At 39.3% G+C, this 18,598-nt stretch overlaps 1 protein-coding gene across 10 annotated transcripts in view; it reads right to left on the bottom strand.

Moving 5' to 3' along the window:
* The window catches only part of KCNMB2 (potassium calcium-activated channel subfamily M regulatory beta subunit 2), a 381,704-nt gene that overhangs the window by 20,517 nt on the left and 342,589 nt on the right, over positions 1-18,598 (bottom strand). For 9 of the 10 annotated variants that reach the window (XM_039355431.1, XM_039355426.1, XM_039355424.1 and 6 more), the window contains 2 exons: positions 18,257-18,376; positions 6,762-6,932 (listed from right to left, as the gene is read on the bottom strand). In XM_039355431.1, the coding sequence (XP_039211365.1) occupies positions 6,762-6,932; positions 18,257-18,312 (227 nt within the window). In that variant the 5' untranslated portion in view covers positions 18,313-18,376. The remainder of the gene's footprint in view (positions 1-6,761; positions 6,933-18,256; positions 18,377-18,598) is intronic. The other variant, XM_039355425.1, reaches the window with a different exon arrangement.

The following is an 18,598-nucleotide window of genomic DNA, read 5'->3' as shown; positions in this document are numbered from 1 at the left end:
ATGTGATCCCAAAAGTGATTAATGCTCTAGCACTGGAAGTTTTTAAGACGAGATTGGACAACCATTTGTCTGAAATGGTATAGAGTTTCCTACCTGAACAGGGGGTTGGACTAGAAGACCTCCAAGGTCCCTTCCAACTCTGTTATTCTGTTAATGGGCTGAGATAAGACCCCATCTCCTCCCTGTGTTCATCTTGCTCCCTTCCTCCCCATCTTTCTTTAATCAATTTTAGTGGTATGGTTTATTGTTTTAATGTTGCATATTGTTGCTTTTATTGATTGTAAGCCGCTTAGAGTCATTGCAAGGTGAGATGGACACCCCATAAGTTGAATAAATACATAAACACATTGAGGCTACAGCATACAAAATTGCAGTTGGGGTTTTTGATGCTGTTAATCTTCATCTAAGGAACACAATACAAGTTTTAAAAATAAGACGTCTGTTATTGTTGTGTTACAACACAACTTTGATGTAACTGAACAACATGAATGTGGTCAGAGCCATACTAAAACAGGATGGGAGATGGAACACTTGACTCTATGATAGAATATTTTTGTTTTTATTTTTCTTTCTCTAACAGCTCTGTCTCTTTGTTAACCATAAATTTAAATTATAAGTATATTCTTTTTTATTATTATTTACTGTTAATACTTCATTAATGTATCTATAAAAATTAGGTTTAAAAATTTTCATCGCCTATTTCCATTGAGCTGGAACAAAATACATGTTTTCCATAGAAACATCGCTTTGAATAGTGCAAATTTGAATAATGTGACCATTTTAGTGTGATTAATTAAATTTAATTAATTTCTGGGGCTTTCTTAGTGAGGAAAACTGGTGTGAAATTGCAATCAGCATTCTTCCAAAGAAATATTGCAAGGAATTTCACTGGCTAGTATTAGGCACTGTTTGTGCTTTTTTTTAACAGAATGATTGCCTTTTTTGAAATAAAGTTGTTTGAGGTGCATCTATTCAGCATTTACTGCAGGAGATGAGCAGGCAGAGCTGGGGTGGTGGTGGTGGAGTTAAGCATGTCATCAGTTTAGAATTATTATGTTGCCACAAGCGGTCCAAGTGTAATGTGAATTCTCTTGACCCACATCTGGTGGCAATTTAGTGTTGAACTTTAGTTGACTGGATTAATTAGGTGCAAAGAATCAGGACCATCTGTTAGATTGCAGCATAGAAGATTTATTCAAGCCTGTACACAAGAATCTAGTTAACTAAAGTTCAACAAATAAATTGGCACCAGATAAGGGTCAATGGAATTCAGGATGGGTTTGACTGGGAGCACTTACGGCAATGTAATTATTCTAAGCTGCTGATGCACTTAACTCAGCCCTTCAGCTTTGCCTGCTCTTTTCCTACCTCTATCCATGAATGGAACATTGAAAGGATGTTGAAGAGTGGTCCAAAACAGCCATTAAAACCCCCCATTAGAGGTAGCCCTTGACTTACAACCATTCATTTAGTGACCTTTCAAATTTACAACAGCACTGAAAACAAAGTGACTTATGATGACCGTTTTTCACACTTCTGACCATTGCAGCATTCCCATGTGATCAAAATTTGGTGAAAATGACTAAAAAACAAATAGACTTTAAACCAGAATTATTTTTGTTAGGAATAATAGGAGCTAATTATGAGAAAGATTGCAGATATTTAATACTACATGTACTAACTGCAGCAAGAATTGTATTTGCCCAACATTTGAAAAATGAAAACTTACCAGCTGAAGAAGTACTAATTAAGAAAATTCTAGAGTGTGCAGAAATGGATAGATTGACTTTAAAGATAAAAGAGAAAGAAGACTCGGTGTGTTTTAGAACATGGGATAATGTCTATCAATGGCTAGAAAGACGAGTTAGAGAGAAAGGAATGTGATATGTAATTTTGAACATACCATATTTTCCGGCGTATAAGACGACTCGGTGTATAAGACGACACCCGACCGGCGCCGATTTCAACGCTCTCAAAAGTCGTCTTATACTCCGGAAAGTACGGTATATTAGCAAGAAGAAGGCTATTGAGTGATTAATTAACATATTGTTTATGATAACTAACAATTATCTATTAGTGTTTGTTAAATACATGAACCCAGACATTATGCTGTTTGCTAAATATTGAGAATGTTATTTGGAAAAACCCCAACCCCAACCCTAACTTTAATCCTAACCCTAACCTAAATCCCAACCCCAACCCCGACCCCACCTTATTTTTAACCTCATAAAAACTAATAAAACCTATACCAATTTTTTTTGGGGGGGATGCTTGGCAACTAGCTCATTTTTATAATGATTGCAGTATCCCAAGGTCATGTGACTTTCTGACAAGCAAATTCAATGGGGGAAGCCAGATTCATTTAACAACTGTGTCGTTAACTTAACAATTGTAGTGATTCACTTAACAGCTGTGGCAAAGTAAAACTCACTTAACAAATGTCTTGCTTAGCAATGGAAAGTTGTGGTTGTAAGTCAAGGAGTACCTGTATCAATTTTTCCCTAAAAAAAAAACCCCTATCAAAACCAATACGGTTCTGTTGTGTTTATATTTTGATATGCATTATGAGTCATTTAAAAAAAAAAGGAGATGGTGAAGTCACAGGCAAACTCTGGTAAAAAAAAATCCGAAGACATTTGAAACAGTTCTTGTGGCAAGATTTGGGTCTATATATTCACAAATTAGATCCTGTTAATAAAATTCTGCAAAAAGCAAGCCTTGTTTTGTGAGGCAAGGAATCACCTCCTTCCATTATCACTTTCGCTTGTGAGATGCGTAACTGCTTCAAAAAAATGATTGAGAAAGAAGCAAAAAAAAAAAAAAGTCCTCACATGAAACAAAATCACACAGTCACCCAAGAAATCAACGTCACCAAGGCATAAATCAATTTTCTCAGATGGAAATAAAAATGAGCGTAGGCTAAAATGAAAGAGACAAGTTCAGGGTGGAAGCATATGATATTATATCAAGGTGATTTCAAATTGAATTGGAGAAGTATTTCTCTGCTTATATAAAATTGTAAATTTATTTGGTTTCTTGTCAGGACTTGACTGGGGGCTTTGAGTCAGGGAACTTTAGTAAGGATGCTTTTGTGTGGAAATGGCTTTTTCCTTAGAATGTAAATATTTCATGAACTTCATAGATGACCCAGGTGATTGAGATGGCACTAAGATAATACACAGCATTTGAGGGCAATTTACAACATTTTGAAGACAATAAAGAATCGACGGAGGATTTTTTTTTTCAGAGGTTGCTCTGTTTTTCTATCTGTGTAACTCTGCCCATTTCTAACTATGAAGGAGAAAGAGTGATCTATTTTTGATTACAAATACATCCACCACCCTGCACTGGCCATCAGTAATAGCTTCTCTTCATAGAACAGTGGGAAATTTCTTCCAAGAAAATTATCCTTTGATAGTCTCATATTGAATTTGTTGCTAAGACAAGCAGATAAAAGACAAATTGTGTGAAATAACCAGAATGAAGCAAAATTGAGACAATACTGGGACCTACATTAAAAATAAATCACAGGACAATATGCAAACTTCCCAGTTCTGTACAATTGAGCCCAAATTTTATGTTGCTAAGTGAAACATTTGTAAAGTGAATTCTGCCCCATTTTATGACCTTTCTTGCCACAGTTGTTAAGTGAATCACTGCAGTTGTTAAGTTAGTAACACGGTTGTTAAGTGAATCTGGCTTCCCCATTGACTTTGCTTGTCAGAAAGTCACAAGAGGGGATCATATAACTCCGGGACATTGCAACCGTCAAAAATATAGAGCAGCTGCCAAGTGTCTGAATTTTAATCATGTGACCATGGGGATTGTAAGTGTGAAAAACAGTCATAAATCACTCTTTTCACTGCCGTTGTAACTTGGAATGGTCACTAAATGAACTATTGTAAGTCGAGGACTACTAGTAATTCTTAAGCAATACAGAAAAAAAGAGAGGTGGAAGATGCCAGAATTTAGCCCCCTGGAGAACTTCTATTTTTATCTACCGTAAATGCCGGCGTATAAGACGACTTCCACGAGCGCTGAAATCGGCGCCAAAGACGGGGGTCGTCTTATACGCCGAGTCGTCTTATATGCTGGAAATACTGGTAGTTTCCGGCGTATAAGACGACGTTCTAGGAATGCAGCCCGGCTATAAAGACGGGGGTCATCTTATACGCCGGGTCGCCTTGTACGCCGGCATTTACGGTAATATGTTGATTAGCCAGCAAAGAATGCACTGTCATTATGTCTAAGCTTTCTTTAAATCCATTTATGAAACATGAAAAAAGTGGCTATTTTTAGAACTCCTACACCTTCCAGTTTTAAGGTTAGCAGTTTCAACACTGCGCTCAGTTCATTCTGATGAAAATATGGATGGTTTTTAAGATGAGCATATACTGTATATCCTTAGCGTCGTTTTTCAAACAGGAAAGAAATATACAGTGCCTGAAGAGGCAATGAGAAAAATGCAGTAGGGAGCAGACACACATCTCAGAGGATCTCTCAGAGTTTTAAAAAGGTCTTAATAGGACAGGTAGACGGTGCAGATAAGCTCTCTTGTTGTGACCCTGTTGTGTTATGTGATTAGTAAGTTGTGAAAAACACAGCTACAATTTGCTGTGAGACTTTGATTAAGTTTGATAAAGGTTGAGGGAAGCACAGGAAGGGGAAAAGGTGACAGATCGTTAATGCCCTTGGAAATATTAGAAGTTACCAATGAAGAGAAGTCAAGCACATGTCTTTAGAGCAGTGTTTCTCAACCTTGACCATTTTAAGGCATGTGGACTTCAACTCCCAGAATTCCACAGCCACATGCCTTAAAATGGTCAAGGTTGAGAAACACTGCTTTAGAGTTATCAGAAGCTGAATGTGACCTAAGAAACTTAGAAGACCACATTTAGACATAAAGTTTGCCCTAATGCATTCTGAATCATGACTGGAGCTTATAGATGCTTTTGACAAGTATGTCACTATGCCAATATAAAAGTTGGACTTAGTGGTACAACAAGTGTTTGATAAGTCCCAGTTAGTTCTAATTAATTTTTGCTTTGTTAGAGCTATGCAAAAAATACTTGAGAAGGTAAGATCTTATCTGCATTGCCTATTTGTCCCATCATCTGGATGGACCAGAAACCATTTCTGGAAAAGAAGGGTGGAGAACGTCACTCTTTATTCACCTCCTCTCATCGCAACTGAGATCTCTGGATACATTTTTCTCCTGTGTTTTTATGTAATCTTTCCTTTTTGATTGATGTGCTCCAGCCTAGTCACACAGTTGTGGCTACTTCACAAAAGAAAGAATACTCCCTCAACCATGTCAGTGGTTACCCTGGAGAAGAAGCAATGGATAGAAACTAATCAAGTAAAGAAGCAACCTAGAACTAAGGAGAAATTTCCTGACAGCTAAAACAATTAATCAGTGGAACAAATTGCCTCCAGATGTTGTGAATGTTTCAACACTGGAACTTTTAAAGAACAGATTGGACAACCACTTGTCTGAAATGATATAGGGTTTCCTGCCTGGACAGGGGGTTGGACTAGAAGACCTCCAAGGTCCCTTCCAACTCTGTTATTGTGTTATTTTACTAGCAATGCTACAATAGCATGATGGTTATAACATTTGCTTTGTAAATATGTAGAAGGTTGCTGGTTTGAAGCTTAGGAGAAACTTAAAAAAAAAGATTTTCCCCGTTCTATATACTTTTCTGTGGGCTTTAAGGACATTCTTTTAAGGCTATTCTGAACACAGACAAATAAAAAATGGAGAACCATGTAGCATCTACAGCATTTTTGGGAAATAAAATGATGACTGCCTGAAGATGGCTGTAAAAATCAATTCCAATTCTTGACCTTTCATACACATTGAAAAAAAATACAAAAGCAACTTGTGAACGAATGGGCAGCCCTAGAGAAGAAATGAACAAACAAGTAAGCAAATGAAGAAAGAAATATATATCTAATGTGAATCATGTAAATACATAGATATTAATACTGGAAGGTATTAGGATTTGAATAATGAAAGCAAATTGAATAATGAAATGAACAGATGTTTCTTGTGCCTTTCTTTCCTATTTGTTAGTCCACCCTTTCCCAATTTCTGGAGCTCTCCAGAAATATTGACAATACAGTTCCAAGAAATTTATATCAGCATGGTTACATTGGTGGAGAATAATAGGGGCCATTATCCTAACACATTGTACAGGCATCAGGCTATGGAAGGCTAATGTAGTCTAAGGCCAAACTTCACATTTGCCTCTTGTATGCCTGGAAAGACTTTGGAAAGAGTGCAGAGAAGAGCAACAAAACTGATTAGGGGACTGGAGGGTAAAACATACAAAGAATGATTGCAGGAATTGGGTATGTCTAGTCTAATGAAAAGAAGGATTAGGGGGTGACATGATAGCATTATTCCAATATTTGAGGGGCTCCTACAAAGACGAGGGGATCAAACTATTTTCCAGAGCACCAGAAGGCAAGACAAGAAACAATGGTTGGAAACCAAACAAGGAGAGAAGCAACCTAGAACTAAGGAGAAATTTCCTATGGTGAGAGCAATCAAGCAATGGAATAGTTTGCCTTCAGAAGTTATGGGTGGTCCATTACTGGAGGCTTTCAAAAAGAGAGTGGACAACCATTTGTCTGAACAATCTCCTGCTTGAGCAGGGGGTTGGACTAGAAGACCTCCAAGCTCATTATTCTACAGTATGTTTTATGTTCTATGTTTTTAGATCTGAGATCTATTAGAAGAAACACGAAGAATTTACCTTTGCATGTATGATCTCAGCAGCGTGATGCCCAGGAGGAAGTACATCATAATGGAGCACACCATCATGGCCAGTCCCAGGAATATGGCCCGGTCCTCTCCTGCTTTGAGAGCGGTGACTGTTTTCCTTTTGTCCAGTAGTTCATGATCCCTGATTTTTTGGTAAATATTTCTGAGGTTGAAAACAATACATTCTTATGTGGAGTTCACACTTTAATCAATAAACCCTCTAAAAGGAATGTTTGCTCCGTTTCCAGGGCCTGCCTCAGGGGACATCACAGCTTTATGATTACCGCATTCGATGTTTTCTAAAGATTTTCACTAGGACCTGGTAGGGGGAAAAAAAAATCATCCAAAACACACAAAAGGCTTTCATTGGTGGAATGATTTCAAAGTTCCTCTTTCTCTTTCTTGTCTCTGTTTTTCAAGTTCCAGGAAGGAGCTTTTTGCAACAGATGAAATGAATCTTGGACAACGAATCTTAAATCATTCATACCAGAGGAATTTTTTGGAATCCCCAGAAAAATGTGTGATGTGACTGAAGAAAGAATAGTCAAAGATGTGTTATTCTCTGCTTTACTTCCTGGTGGCATTTCAACAATTTAGAGTTCTTAGGGCTTGCCCTTCAAGATACTCTGGACCAGGACTTTTTTTTTTTTTGGGTCACAGAACATCCAGAATGGAGTTCCAGCACCTTTTTTGGATGGAAACTTGAAGGGTAGGCAAGGTGGGTTGTATGATGTGTGTGAGTTCTGGCACCTTTTTTTTTTTTTTTTTAGAAAAAAAGCACTGCTCTGGACACTTAATTGAGGAGGACAATAGGCTGATTTAGGCATAGAGGTTAATCTTTCCTGTGAAAAATATGATCTGTTATCATGCTACCAATTTCTAAAATTCTACATTTGAGTTCTAAAATGATTACTGTTTTACAGGTAGTCCTTGACTTATGACCCGCTGAGATGCTTGGTGGGGGATGAGGAGGAGGGTGTGGGGACCTAAGGGGTAGGAAGCAGGCCCAAGGGCTTGTGGGACCCTGAGGCATGGGAAGTGGACCATGGGGTAGGGAAGACCTTGGGAGGCTCGAGGCAGACAGATAGGCATCCCCCAACCCTGAGGTACCCCATCCTCTGCTTAATGTGATTTTTAACAACTGCATCAGAGACAATAGGGTGGAGGTCGTTAAGCGAGGTAATCATATGGTCTCCTCGCTTAATGACTGTCATGATTTGCGACTGAAATGGGCAGACTCCATTACAACCATGTATCAAGGGCAAGCTGAATAGACTTTATATTTTACAGTATTATGGCATTTATTATGGTATTTTTAACAGTATATAGTATTTTGTAGTCTTTCCATCTGCATTAAGATCTTTAATTTAGTACAAACATTTTTTTTTTGTTCTCCTTTTCAGAGATATTTCCTCAAGTTGGTGGCCATCCATAATATGATCACTTGATCAATATCTTATTTTTAGCTTATTTCATGGCGTTCTGGGTTTGTGTTAACCTAAAAATAATGATCTATCTATCTATCTATCTATCTATCTATCTATCTATCTATCTATCTATCTATCTATCTATCTATCTATCTATCTACCTACCTACCTACCTACCTACCTACCTACCTACCTACCTACCTACCTACCTATCTATGGAGTTCTTGGTGCTTTCTGATCTTGGTTGCTTACTTGCAGACATTTCATTACCCAACTAGGTAATATCATCAGTGCAGGTGAGTATGGGGTTTGCTGCCTGTTTATATATAGTAGCTGTTCTGCCAGTTTCAGTTAGGGAGTGGTTTTTTTCCCCCTTGTTAATATCTTGATTACAGTGTTCTAATGTGTTTAGATAAATCAGTCATCAATAGACACATTTACACACCTTTCAAAAGAGACATATAAATATAAAACTAGGAAGGAAACAAAAAACTAGAAGACATCTTCCCCAACAGCAGCCAACATTCAGATAAATAAAGATCACATTAGACAATGAGGCACAAAAACAACACGTTACCCAAGGAACTTCCAAGGACAAAAACCACAACTTCCCCAAAACTGGCAAGGCAAGCTACTATATATAAATAGGAAGCAAACTCACACTCATTTGTATGCACAATGGTATCTAATTGGATAATAAAACATCTGTAAGCAAACAACCAGGCTCAGAGAGCACCAAGGACCCCACAATTCAACCCTCAGCTATAGATATTCTCTTCTATTAGTGTCTATCATCTCTCTCTCTCTCTCAAATGAGTTACAGTATGAGTTACACTATGTCTGAGAAATCCCACGTTCAAATCCAATATTTTTACGGTATTTAAGGGTAGGACACGAGCAGAATCATATTTTCTGCTCCATATACTCTAGTGAGTTTTATATTTTCCCATCAGCACATATTGCAGAGATTAGCAATTTTGGAGGAGTTAAGGACACATTTGGAATTTTGATAAGCTGGGACTGTTGTTTATTTATAAAATGGTTCCCAGGATTGATGTTCCCAGGGAACATCAACGTGCCAGAAGGGGAAAATGGCTGTTCCAAGGATGTGCTGCAAATAACAAGAATGCCAAGTGATTGTGCTTTGCTTTGTGGCAGGACAGCTTCCTAGTTTTCTTTTTTAAATCATATGTTTGCATATATAGAAAAGGAACAAGGTGGGAGGGATGTTAAGGCACGACACTGCCTAGACCAGTGGTTCTCAACCTGTGGGTCGGGACTCCATTTGGGGTCGAACGACCATTTCACGGGGGTCGCCAAACAACGCAGTCTACCATTTTTCCCCCCTTTTCCTTAGCTGTGCTACTCCCTTTTATTCTATTGGCTTTTGAAAGCCAATAGAATAGACTCTCTTGAACAGAGTCTAATTCTATTGGCTTTCAAAAGCCAATAGGAATTGTCCAGGCTGTCTCTGCCCTGCTGAGACCACCAAAAGTCCCATTCTGCAAATGGTGCTGCACCAGTTGAGTAGTCCTCGACTTACGACCGGTTGAGTAGTCCTCGACTTATGACCGGTTGGGGGTCGCGGCATTAAAAAGGTTGAGAACCACTGGCCTAGACAGTTGGATTGTTTATTAAGCTGAAGTGTTAGGTTGAATCTGAGTTCCACCACTCCATTCTGGTTTTGTGCTAAGACACAAGTTAAGAATTAAGTGGAACAAATAATGGGTTTGTAATGTATGTCCATGGAGATTCTCAGTCCTCCAGGTCATGGCTGTCCCAAAGGTGCTTTTTCAGGAGGCAACTGGACTTCTTTGTTTTTTCTTTTAAGACGTTTTGCTTCTCATCCAAGAAGCTTCTTCAGCTCTGCCTGGATGGTGGGGAGTGGAAGGATTTATGCTCCTTGCAAACAGCTGGTCATTTGCATTCTTTTAGCCTCAACGACTCTCCAAAAGAATGCAAATGACCAGCTGTCTGTAAGGAGTATAAATCCTTCCGTTCCCTACTATCCAGTCAGAGCTGAAGAAGCTTCTTGGATGAGAAGCAAAACATTTTCAAAGAAAAAACAAAGAAGTCCAGTTGCCTCCTGAAAAAGCATCCTTGGGTTTATTATGTATGTGGCCATGACCTTGAGAGGCAGGAGGGAGAGCCACAGGCTGGACATCTGCAAGTAAAAGATGTCTTGGCCCACTGAAGGAAAGGAGGGCATGGGAAACAGTTCAAAAGAGACCTTCCTTTTAACTCTCTGAAAAAATACTTTCAGTCTTGCAAGATTCTGTTACTACAGGTAGTCCTCGACTTACCACAGATTGTTTAGTGACCGTCCAAAGTTGCAACATCACTGAAAAAAAGGACCATTCTTCACATTTGCAACCTTTACAGCACCCCCAGGGTCATGTGATCAAAATTGAGACGCTTGGAAACCGACTCACCTTTTCCAACCTTCTAACAAGCCAAGTTCACTGACAAGCCAGGTTCACTTAACAGCCATGTTGCTAATTTAACAAGTGCACTGATTCACTTAGCAACGGTGGCAGGAAAGGTTGTAAAACGGGACAAAACTCCCTTAACAAATGTCTCACTTCGCAACATAAATTTTGGGCTCAGTTGTGGTCGTAAGTCGAGGACTACCTGTATAACCACACAATAAAGATAGAGCTAGTATTCCTGGCTATGCTTCTTTTCTGGAGATCCTTGCGGCGCTGGCTGAGTTGAGGACAACTTCATCTCTGCTTCTCTTTTCTTCTTCTCCATAATTTGGAACTCAGTGGGTGTGTGGAATGAGCTCTGATTTCTTTTCCCCTCACTAATGGTAGCCAACAACATGCAGTGGAGTAGATAATAGGAGGAAGGGGTAAATGCATGATATTATGAATAGACATGATGTGCTGACTAATATATCAGGGAGAGAAAGGGAGGATGATACACAGATGGAGTTTTGGACAGGATCTCCATGTTATTGTGAAGGCGTAACTCTGTCATAATGCAAAGATGCTTCTTCTGAAGAACTGTTTCATGCTCAAAATACTCTGGCCATATTTCAAAGCAATCTCTACACCGGTGTTTCTTAACCTTAGCACTTTGAAGATGTGTAGACTTCAACTCCCAGAATTTCTGGGATTTGAAGTCTATACACCTTCAACTTGCCAGAGTTGAGAAACGGTGCACTATGTGTACACTTCCCATGTGTACCTGTGTGTGTTGTTTGAAAACAGGAAAGCAAATGTTTTCCTCCTGTCTCTGTGTGGCTATAAAGCCTGATCCAACGTATTCAGAAAAACAAGCCTGCATATATTTAGACACGCATCGGACTGCTGTCGTACCAGCCTCCAGTTTGAACATCATCACTTGAAAATAAATAGATTGGCTTAATTCATTTTCAAGTAAGTACTGTTAGCTTTTATCTAGCTTGATGTGTATTATTGTTATTTTATTCCTGTGTTCATAATTTTTCACTACACTGCTTCTTCCATTATTTGCAGAAAATCCACATGCATTATTCCAGTTCACTGCTAAGGATTTACTGGAATGCAGGCAATAAATGAACCGACTCTTGAAAAACTCGCTAACTTTTCCCCATCTTGAAATGAAATTTGTAATCAATCTATCTCATCCCTTTATTTCCCTCTCCCCAAATATAGGACAACAACAACATAACCTCCCCCCCCCCAGTTTATAGGAGTATCTATGACACCATCTTCATTCCCTTAGGAGAAGAAATGTGAACAAAATAAATAAGTGCTCCATGGCTCTGTGACTATTTATCAAATTGTATTTAACTGTAATGGCTTGCTATCGGTAGATGCGTTGTTACCAAATGAAAGCAGGCAGGAACGGCAGCAATTGTCATGCTGTTCTGGACCATTAGCCCATCACGCAACATAACTTGCATTGCTCTGCAGACATAAAATGGGCATGGCACAATCAGTCAATAATCCCACCAGAACACAAATGTGACTCACATGGACGACTGAGAAATAAGATGGCTAATTGAAAAGGACGGCCGTTTCATTTCCACAGGAGGCTATGAGGCATGAAATGGACAGAGGAAAGGTAACAAATAAAAGATTAAATCAAAGAAATAAATTGTAGGAGCCCCAGGCAGTAAGGCAACTGAGAACCTGCGCTACATGTTAAGAGGCCAACTGGAGTCTGTGGATCTTTAATTTGGTTCTAGAAAGCCAAACTTAGTAGAAAGTTTATACTTAATAGAAAGTCTCTACTAAGAAACCTGTTGGTAGGTTATCTCAGAAAGACCATTAGTTTTCATGACCCAGGGACAGACTGTCTCTGAGTATTTGTTCTCTTGTCCTTTTCTAAAGCATCCAGCTATGTAGCTATTGATATATCAGAGAGCAGTGAATTCCTCTGTCTCAGGTAGTTATGTATATACTCACAGAAGGGCACTATTGTATATCTGTCTAACTAAGACTCCTCTACAGGCTGAACCACCAGAGTCCACTGTGAAGAATCACATAAGTTCTCAGTAGCTTATTGAAACAATTCCAGCAGGAATAGAAAGCTACTTAAACTCGGGTAAACTCCCAGAGTGAAAAATGTACTTTTCTGAGAACCTAACCAACTAAGTATAATTAGGTATTTTACTCAGTTGTTATGTAAACAGTACAACCCCCTCCTGTTGTTCTTCTGCTATGTAACTGCAAAATGCAGTAAAGAAAAATGACTGGATAATTTACAAGATTATCATCTCTGAGGCTGTTAAGGCTCACCCATCCCGCAGTATCTGTCTTTCCAAATGGAAAGCACAATTGATTTTTGGAGGTTTAAAAGCTTGGACTTTTTCTGGTTATTGCAGCATTCCAGTTGTCTTCCATTTTGCATTTTATGTTGTGTGTGAGAAATCAATTGATGATAGGATAAGAAAAAGGAACTGCTATTGTTTTATGTTCGGAAAAGAGCATAGATAAATGTGCAAGAAGAACGCCAAGTGTGAGTCCCATATGATACAACAACTTCCAACCTTATATATCCAGATCAGATTATGGATTTGGGGAGAAAAGAAAAGAAAAAGAAAATCCAAAGCACTTGTGGTCTTGGGTGGAAATATCATTGTGTGCATAAAAATTATCTGATGGTGTTCTGTGCCTATTGAACAATAACAAAAGGACAGGGCGTGTCCAAGAGTGGCTTCCTAGCATTTAGAAGGTGAATTACATAACCTGATGGCTTCAAACAGCCTTTGGTGTACCAGGTCACAGAGTTGATGTTTGCCTTTTAGGAGATGTGGTGTCAATGCTGCTGACATTGGATGTTCTTGCTTTGACAAAATATGAAGAGGCAGCCACTCTCTGTATAAGCTTTGTGGTACTTTTAGAGTTAAATTAGATGATGCTGGGAGGGGAGGAGAAAGAATGTGTGTGGGGTTTAGTTAAGATAAGAAAGGGCAGGCTACAGAATGGAAGGGAAACTTTGCTCTTCAAACTGATTGGAGAACGTGATTTATGACAGCTAATTGGAGGAGGGAATTGTGCTTGAATATTATGTGCTCAGGGGAGGGGAATTCAGATCTTGGCATCCCCCATGTTCGTGCTGAAGGGTGCTGTACTAATAAAGAGTCTTTAAGGCAAACAATGCCTCCAGGTTCTTTGAAGTATCCCCTTAATCTGAACCATGACACATGGATTGGGAAAACTAAATAGCAATGGCCTGCTTCTTTTGATCAGATATGCCAAGCACAACATGTGCACCAGAAACATGATGTTCAGACTTGCAAACAAAATTACTTGAATGCATCCCAGGTCCGAACATATGTCAAGAACGTTAGCGTTGAAAGAAAAAAGTATGACAAGAAAGTAATGTTTACAGCGGCAAATTGTTGAAAAATTAAAAGGCTGCAGGTATAGATGATGTAATTGGAGAAAGGTTAAAATGGGGCTGTGGTTTGTTCATGGCTGTGTGCCTTGTTTAACATGCTTAGGGACATGGCATCCATGCCACCTTGGATTGAGAAGATGTCATGATTCTTCCCTGAACGAAAGGAAAGGTAATTAGACTGGGGTGGGGTGGGGGGTTAGTTTGTTAAATGGGAAAATATTTGATAGAATTTTGATTGAAAGGGTGTAAATGGTGAGCAAATTTTGGGAAGGGCACTGCACCTTTGTGCCATGGGATTGTACAGACCAGATTCTTTGTGTCACTGAGATAGGTATAAATACGAGAAAGAAATTTATTGTATGTTTGTTGAAACTTATGATAAAGAGAATAGGTGTCAATTCTGGAATGTTTTCTATGACTATGGAATTGAACAATGGTTGCTGAAGCTAGAACAGTAATTTATAATGGAAATAAAGCATTTGCTTCATTTATCATTTATATATTACTGACATTTCTATGTTGTTCCACTCTAAATATGCATTGAGCAAGCATGAGAAAGAAAACCTCACTACGGATTTCAACACTGAAGAGGAGCATCACATGAATAGGTGAGGCATCCTAGTTTGTTTCATATATTTACAGATAGATAAATGCAGTGACATTAGAGATATGCTGTTTGGGGACATTAACATGCATGTACATTTGTATGTAGATAATGCTGTGTTGTCGGCGGAGAACATAAATGATTTGCAGCAAATAGGTGATTGTATCAAGGAGTACTCCTTATATAAAATGCATCTTTGTTGGCCCTCACTGCAAATATGCTATTGAAATTCAGCCATGCACTCTGGGGGCTAAATCACAGCTAACAACAACAACAAAAGCCCAGTGCGTTTCTATGCAGGAAGAATCAACATCACAGAAACAATATTTATTTTTAATAGCCCAGGATACCCTGGAAAAAGGAGCATTATACTTTAGATCCAGTGGTTGGCTTTTGTACATTTCGTGATTTTTCCCGCCTAGTATGTATTTTCCTAGTTAAAATGCAGCACGGCAAAAGCATATTCCCACTTTGTCTCCATATTCCAAAGGGAAGTTTGAATTACAGCAGTCCTTGGAATTAAGAATGTCTAACTTAGAGACAACTTGTACTTACAAATGGGCTGCCTACTGTTAAAAATGCCTCGAACCGAAAGACCACTGAAACATGCCTTGCTTTCATGAATCTCTGAAGCTGCATGTTTTTAATACAGGTAGCCCTTGATTTACAATTACAATTGAGGCCAAAAGTTCTATCCTAAGCAAGACATCTGTTAAGTGAGTTTTGCCCATTTTACGATTTTTTTTTTCTTTTGCCACACACTTGGGTTTGGCTAGTCTAAAGAAAAGAAGAAATGGGGGAGACATGATAGCACTGTTTCAGTATCTGGGGGGCTGCCACAAGGCAGAGGGGGTCAGGTTGTTCACCAGAGCACCAGAGAGAAGGACAAGAAACAATGGATGGAAACTGATCAAGGAGAGAAGCAACCTGGATTTAAGAAGAAACTTCCTGACTGGTAGAACAATCAACCAGTGGAACAGCTTGCCCCCAGAAATCGTGGGTGCCCCATCACTGGAGATCTTTAAGAAGAGACTAGCAATCACCTGTCTGAGATGGTGTAGGTTCTCCTGATTAAACGGGGGGCTGGATAGAAGACCTCCAAGGTCCCTTCCAGCTCTATTCTATTATTATGATTATGGATCATTGCACAGTCAGCCAGATGTTCAGACTGGATTTGGCATTTTGTCTACCAATCGAGTCCTTACCCAGGACCTGGGATAGGCAGATGTGGATGTTTGATGCTATTACAGATATTGTCGCAGGATGGAAGCAGTTCCTAGTAAGGCCGCCTTTTGCAATTGACTAATAGCGAATTTGTCAATGCCGATGGTGTTCAAGTGGTGCTCCAGTTGTTTTGGGATTGCACCCAAGGAGCCTATGACTATTGGTACTACCCTTGCTTGCTTTTGCCACAGTCTTTCTATTTCTATTTGTAGGTCTTTGTATTTTGTTATCTTCTCCAGTTCTTTCTCGTCTATTCTATTCTGCTGTCTCCTATTATTATTATTATTATTATTATTATTATTATTATTATTATTATTGCAGTTCTTAAGTTAGTAACATGGTTATTAAGTGAATCTGGCTTCCTTACTGACTTTGCTTGTCAGAGGGTCACAAAAGGTGATCACATGACCTTGGGACATTGCAACTGTCGTAACTATGAGTCACTTGCCCAGCTTCTGAATTTTGGTTACATGACCGTGGGGATGCTGCAATGGTTGTTGGTGTGAAAAAGGCCATAAGTCACTTTTTTCAGTGCCATTGTAACTTTGAACAGTGGTTAAACGAACGGTTGCAAATCGAGGACTATCTGAATATAGCTTGTTTTCAGTGGTTCATGAAAACATTGATTTGCTTTAATATCTTGTCTGCTGAAAAAAGGCGAATGCCATCTGCCATTTTTAGTAATAGGCAGTCCCCGTTCACAAGTTCTGGCTTACATAAAATTCAACTAATCAAGGAGAGAAGCAACCTAGAACTAAGGAGAAACTTCCTGACAGTTAGAAAAATTAATCAGTGAAACAGCCTGCCTCCAGAGGTGGTGAATGCTTCAACACTGGAAGTTTTTAAGAAGAGACTGGACAGCCATTTGTCTGAAATGGTGTAGGGTTTCCTGCCTGAGCAGGGGGTTGGACTAGATGACCTCCAAGATCCCTCCCAACTTTATTATTATTATTATTATGGATCATTGCACAGTCAGCCAGATGTTCAGACTGGATTTGGCATTTTGTCTACCTATTGAGTCCTTACCAAGGACCTGGGGTAGGCAGATGTGGATGTTTGATGGTATTACAGATATCGTCGCAGGATGGAAGCAGTTCCTAGTGAGGCCGCCTTTTGCAATTGACTAATGGTGAATTTGTCAATGCCAATGGTGTTCAAGTGGTGCTCCAGTTATTATTATTATTATGGATCATCGCACAGTCAGCCAGATGTTCAGACTGGATTTGGCATTTTGTCTACCTATCGAGTCCTTACCCAGGACCTGGGATAGGCAGATGTGGATGTTTGATGGTATTACAGGTATCGTCGCAGGATGGAAGCAGTTCCTAATAAGCAGTTCCTATTATTATTATTATTATTATTATTATTATTATTATTATTATTATTATCATCATCATCATCATCATCATCATCATCATCATCATTATCACCATCATCATCATCTTTAGGGCATATCTAGGGACAGATCTTGTTTTTAACCTGGGGACTGTCAGTGATCGATGGAGGAGCTGGAAATGAGCAGAGAAAAATTAGAATAAATTTCTCCCAACCTGATGATCTGTAGACACTGTGAATTATAACTGCCAGAAATTCCAGCACTCCTGGGAGATGAATGGAGTTTGGATCTCCTATTTCATATGACATCAAATAAAATGATAATAGAGAAGTGCATTATATCATGTAATATTTTAAGCCAATGTGGAACTTTTTGATTAAGGAAGCACGGTTTGGGTGTGTAATTGGCTTTCCACGTCTTTCAGAATCATTCTTCATTCCCTCCCCCCGATACTGGTAGACCTTTACTTGCAACTGTTCATTTAATGACCATTTGAAGTTACAATGGCACTGAAAAAGGGGACTTATGACCATATTTCACACTTACAACCATTGCAGCATCCCTATGGTCACATGATCAAAATTCGGATGCTTGGCAACTGGTCCATATTTATGACGATTCTAGTGTCCTGGGATCATCTTCTGACGAGCAAAGTCAGTGGGGAAGCCAGATTCACTTAATAGCCCTGTGACCAGCTTACCGACTGCAGGGTTTCACTTAACAACGCTGGCAAGAAAATGGGGCAAAACTCACTCAACAAATGTCTCACTTAGCAACAGAAAATATGGGCTCAATTGCACTTGTAAATCGAGGACTATCTCTAATTACTATAGAAATTCTTATCTGTTCATGATGGTACCCTGGAGAGATTCGGGAAAGGAAAAGCAATAGGATAGAATGCCCTCTCCTATCATTCCTGGTTACCAATAATGCCATTGTTATAAATTGTCAGTCATTTTGTGATGGCTCTTTTACAATTTTAGCTCAAAGAAGAGTCAGCATGTCAAACTTGCTGCACAAGGAGCCCAGCACATGCCTAACGCAGTGTGGACGCCACGTACCTTCTCTCATCATGCCTGTATGACGTGGAGGTCCGGCCACTGGTCCAAATGAACATCTTAGAGGATTGGTCTCCACTGCCTCTCCTTACCGTTGAGGTCCTGGAGGAAAGATGGCAGGGCCTAGGAGAAAATGGAGAAACTTCATTACTGTACGCTGAAAACCTGCTGGGCCACATCCAAGTGCCAAATTTGATTGCCTTGCAGGTTCTGCTCCACAGAGAGTGTCTTTCAGATGATTCCAGGTGATATGCAAAACAAGACAATGACCTTTCTCTTCCCTTCCATGAGGTTCGGTTGACATTAAATTATTTCCTGCTCGTTTTTCTTAATTTCTTTTTCCTC

The sequence above is a fragment of the Crotalus tigris genome, unplaced genomic scaffold (genome assembly GCF_016545835.1).
Source record: "Crotalus tigris isolate CLP2741 ecotype Arizona unplaced genomic scaffold, ASM1654583v1 scf7180000018690.2240587, whole genome shotgun sequence".
NCBI classification, from domain to species: Eukaryota; Metazoa; Chordata; class Lepidosauria; order Squamata; family Viperidae; genus Crotalus; species Crotalus tigris.
Note: the sequence above shows the minus strand (reverse complement) of the source record. Positions and strands in the feature narration are given on the sequence as shown.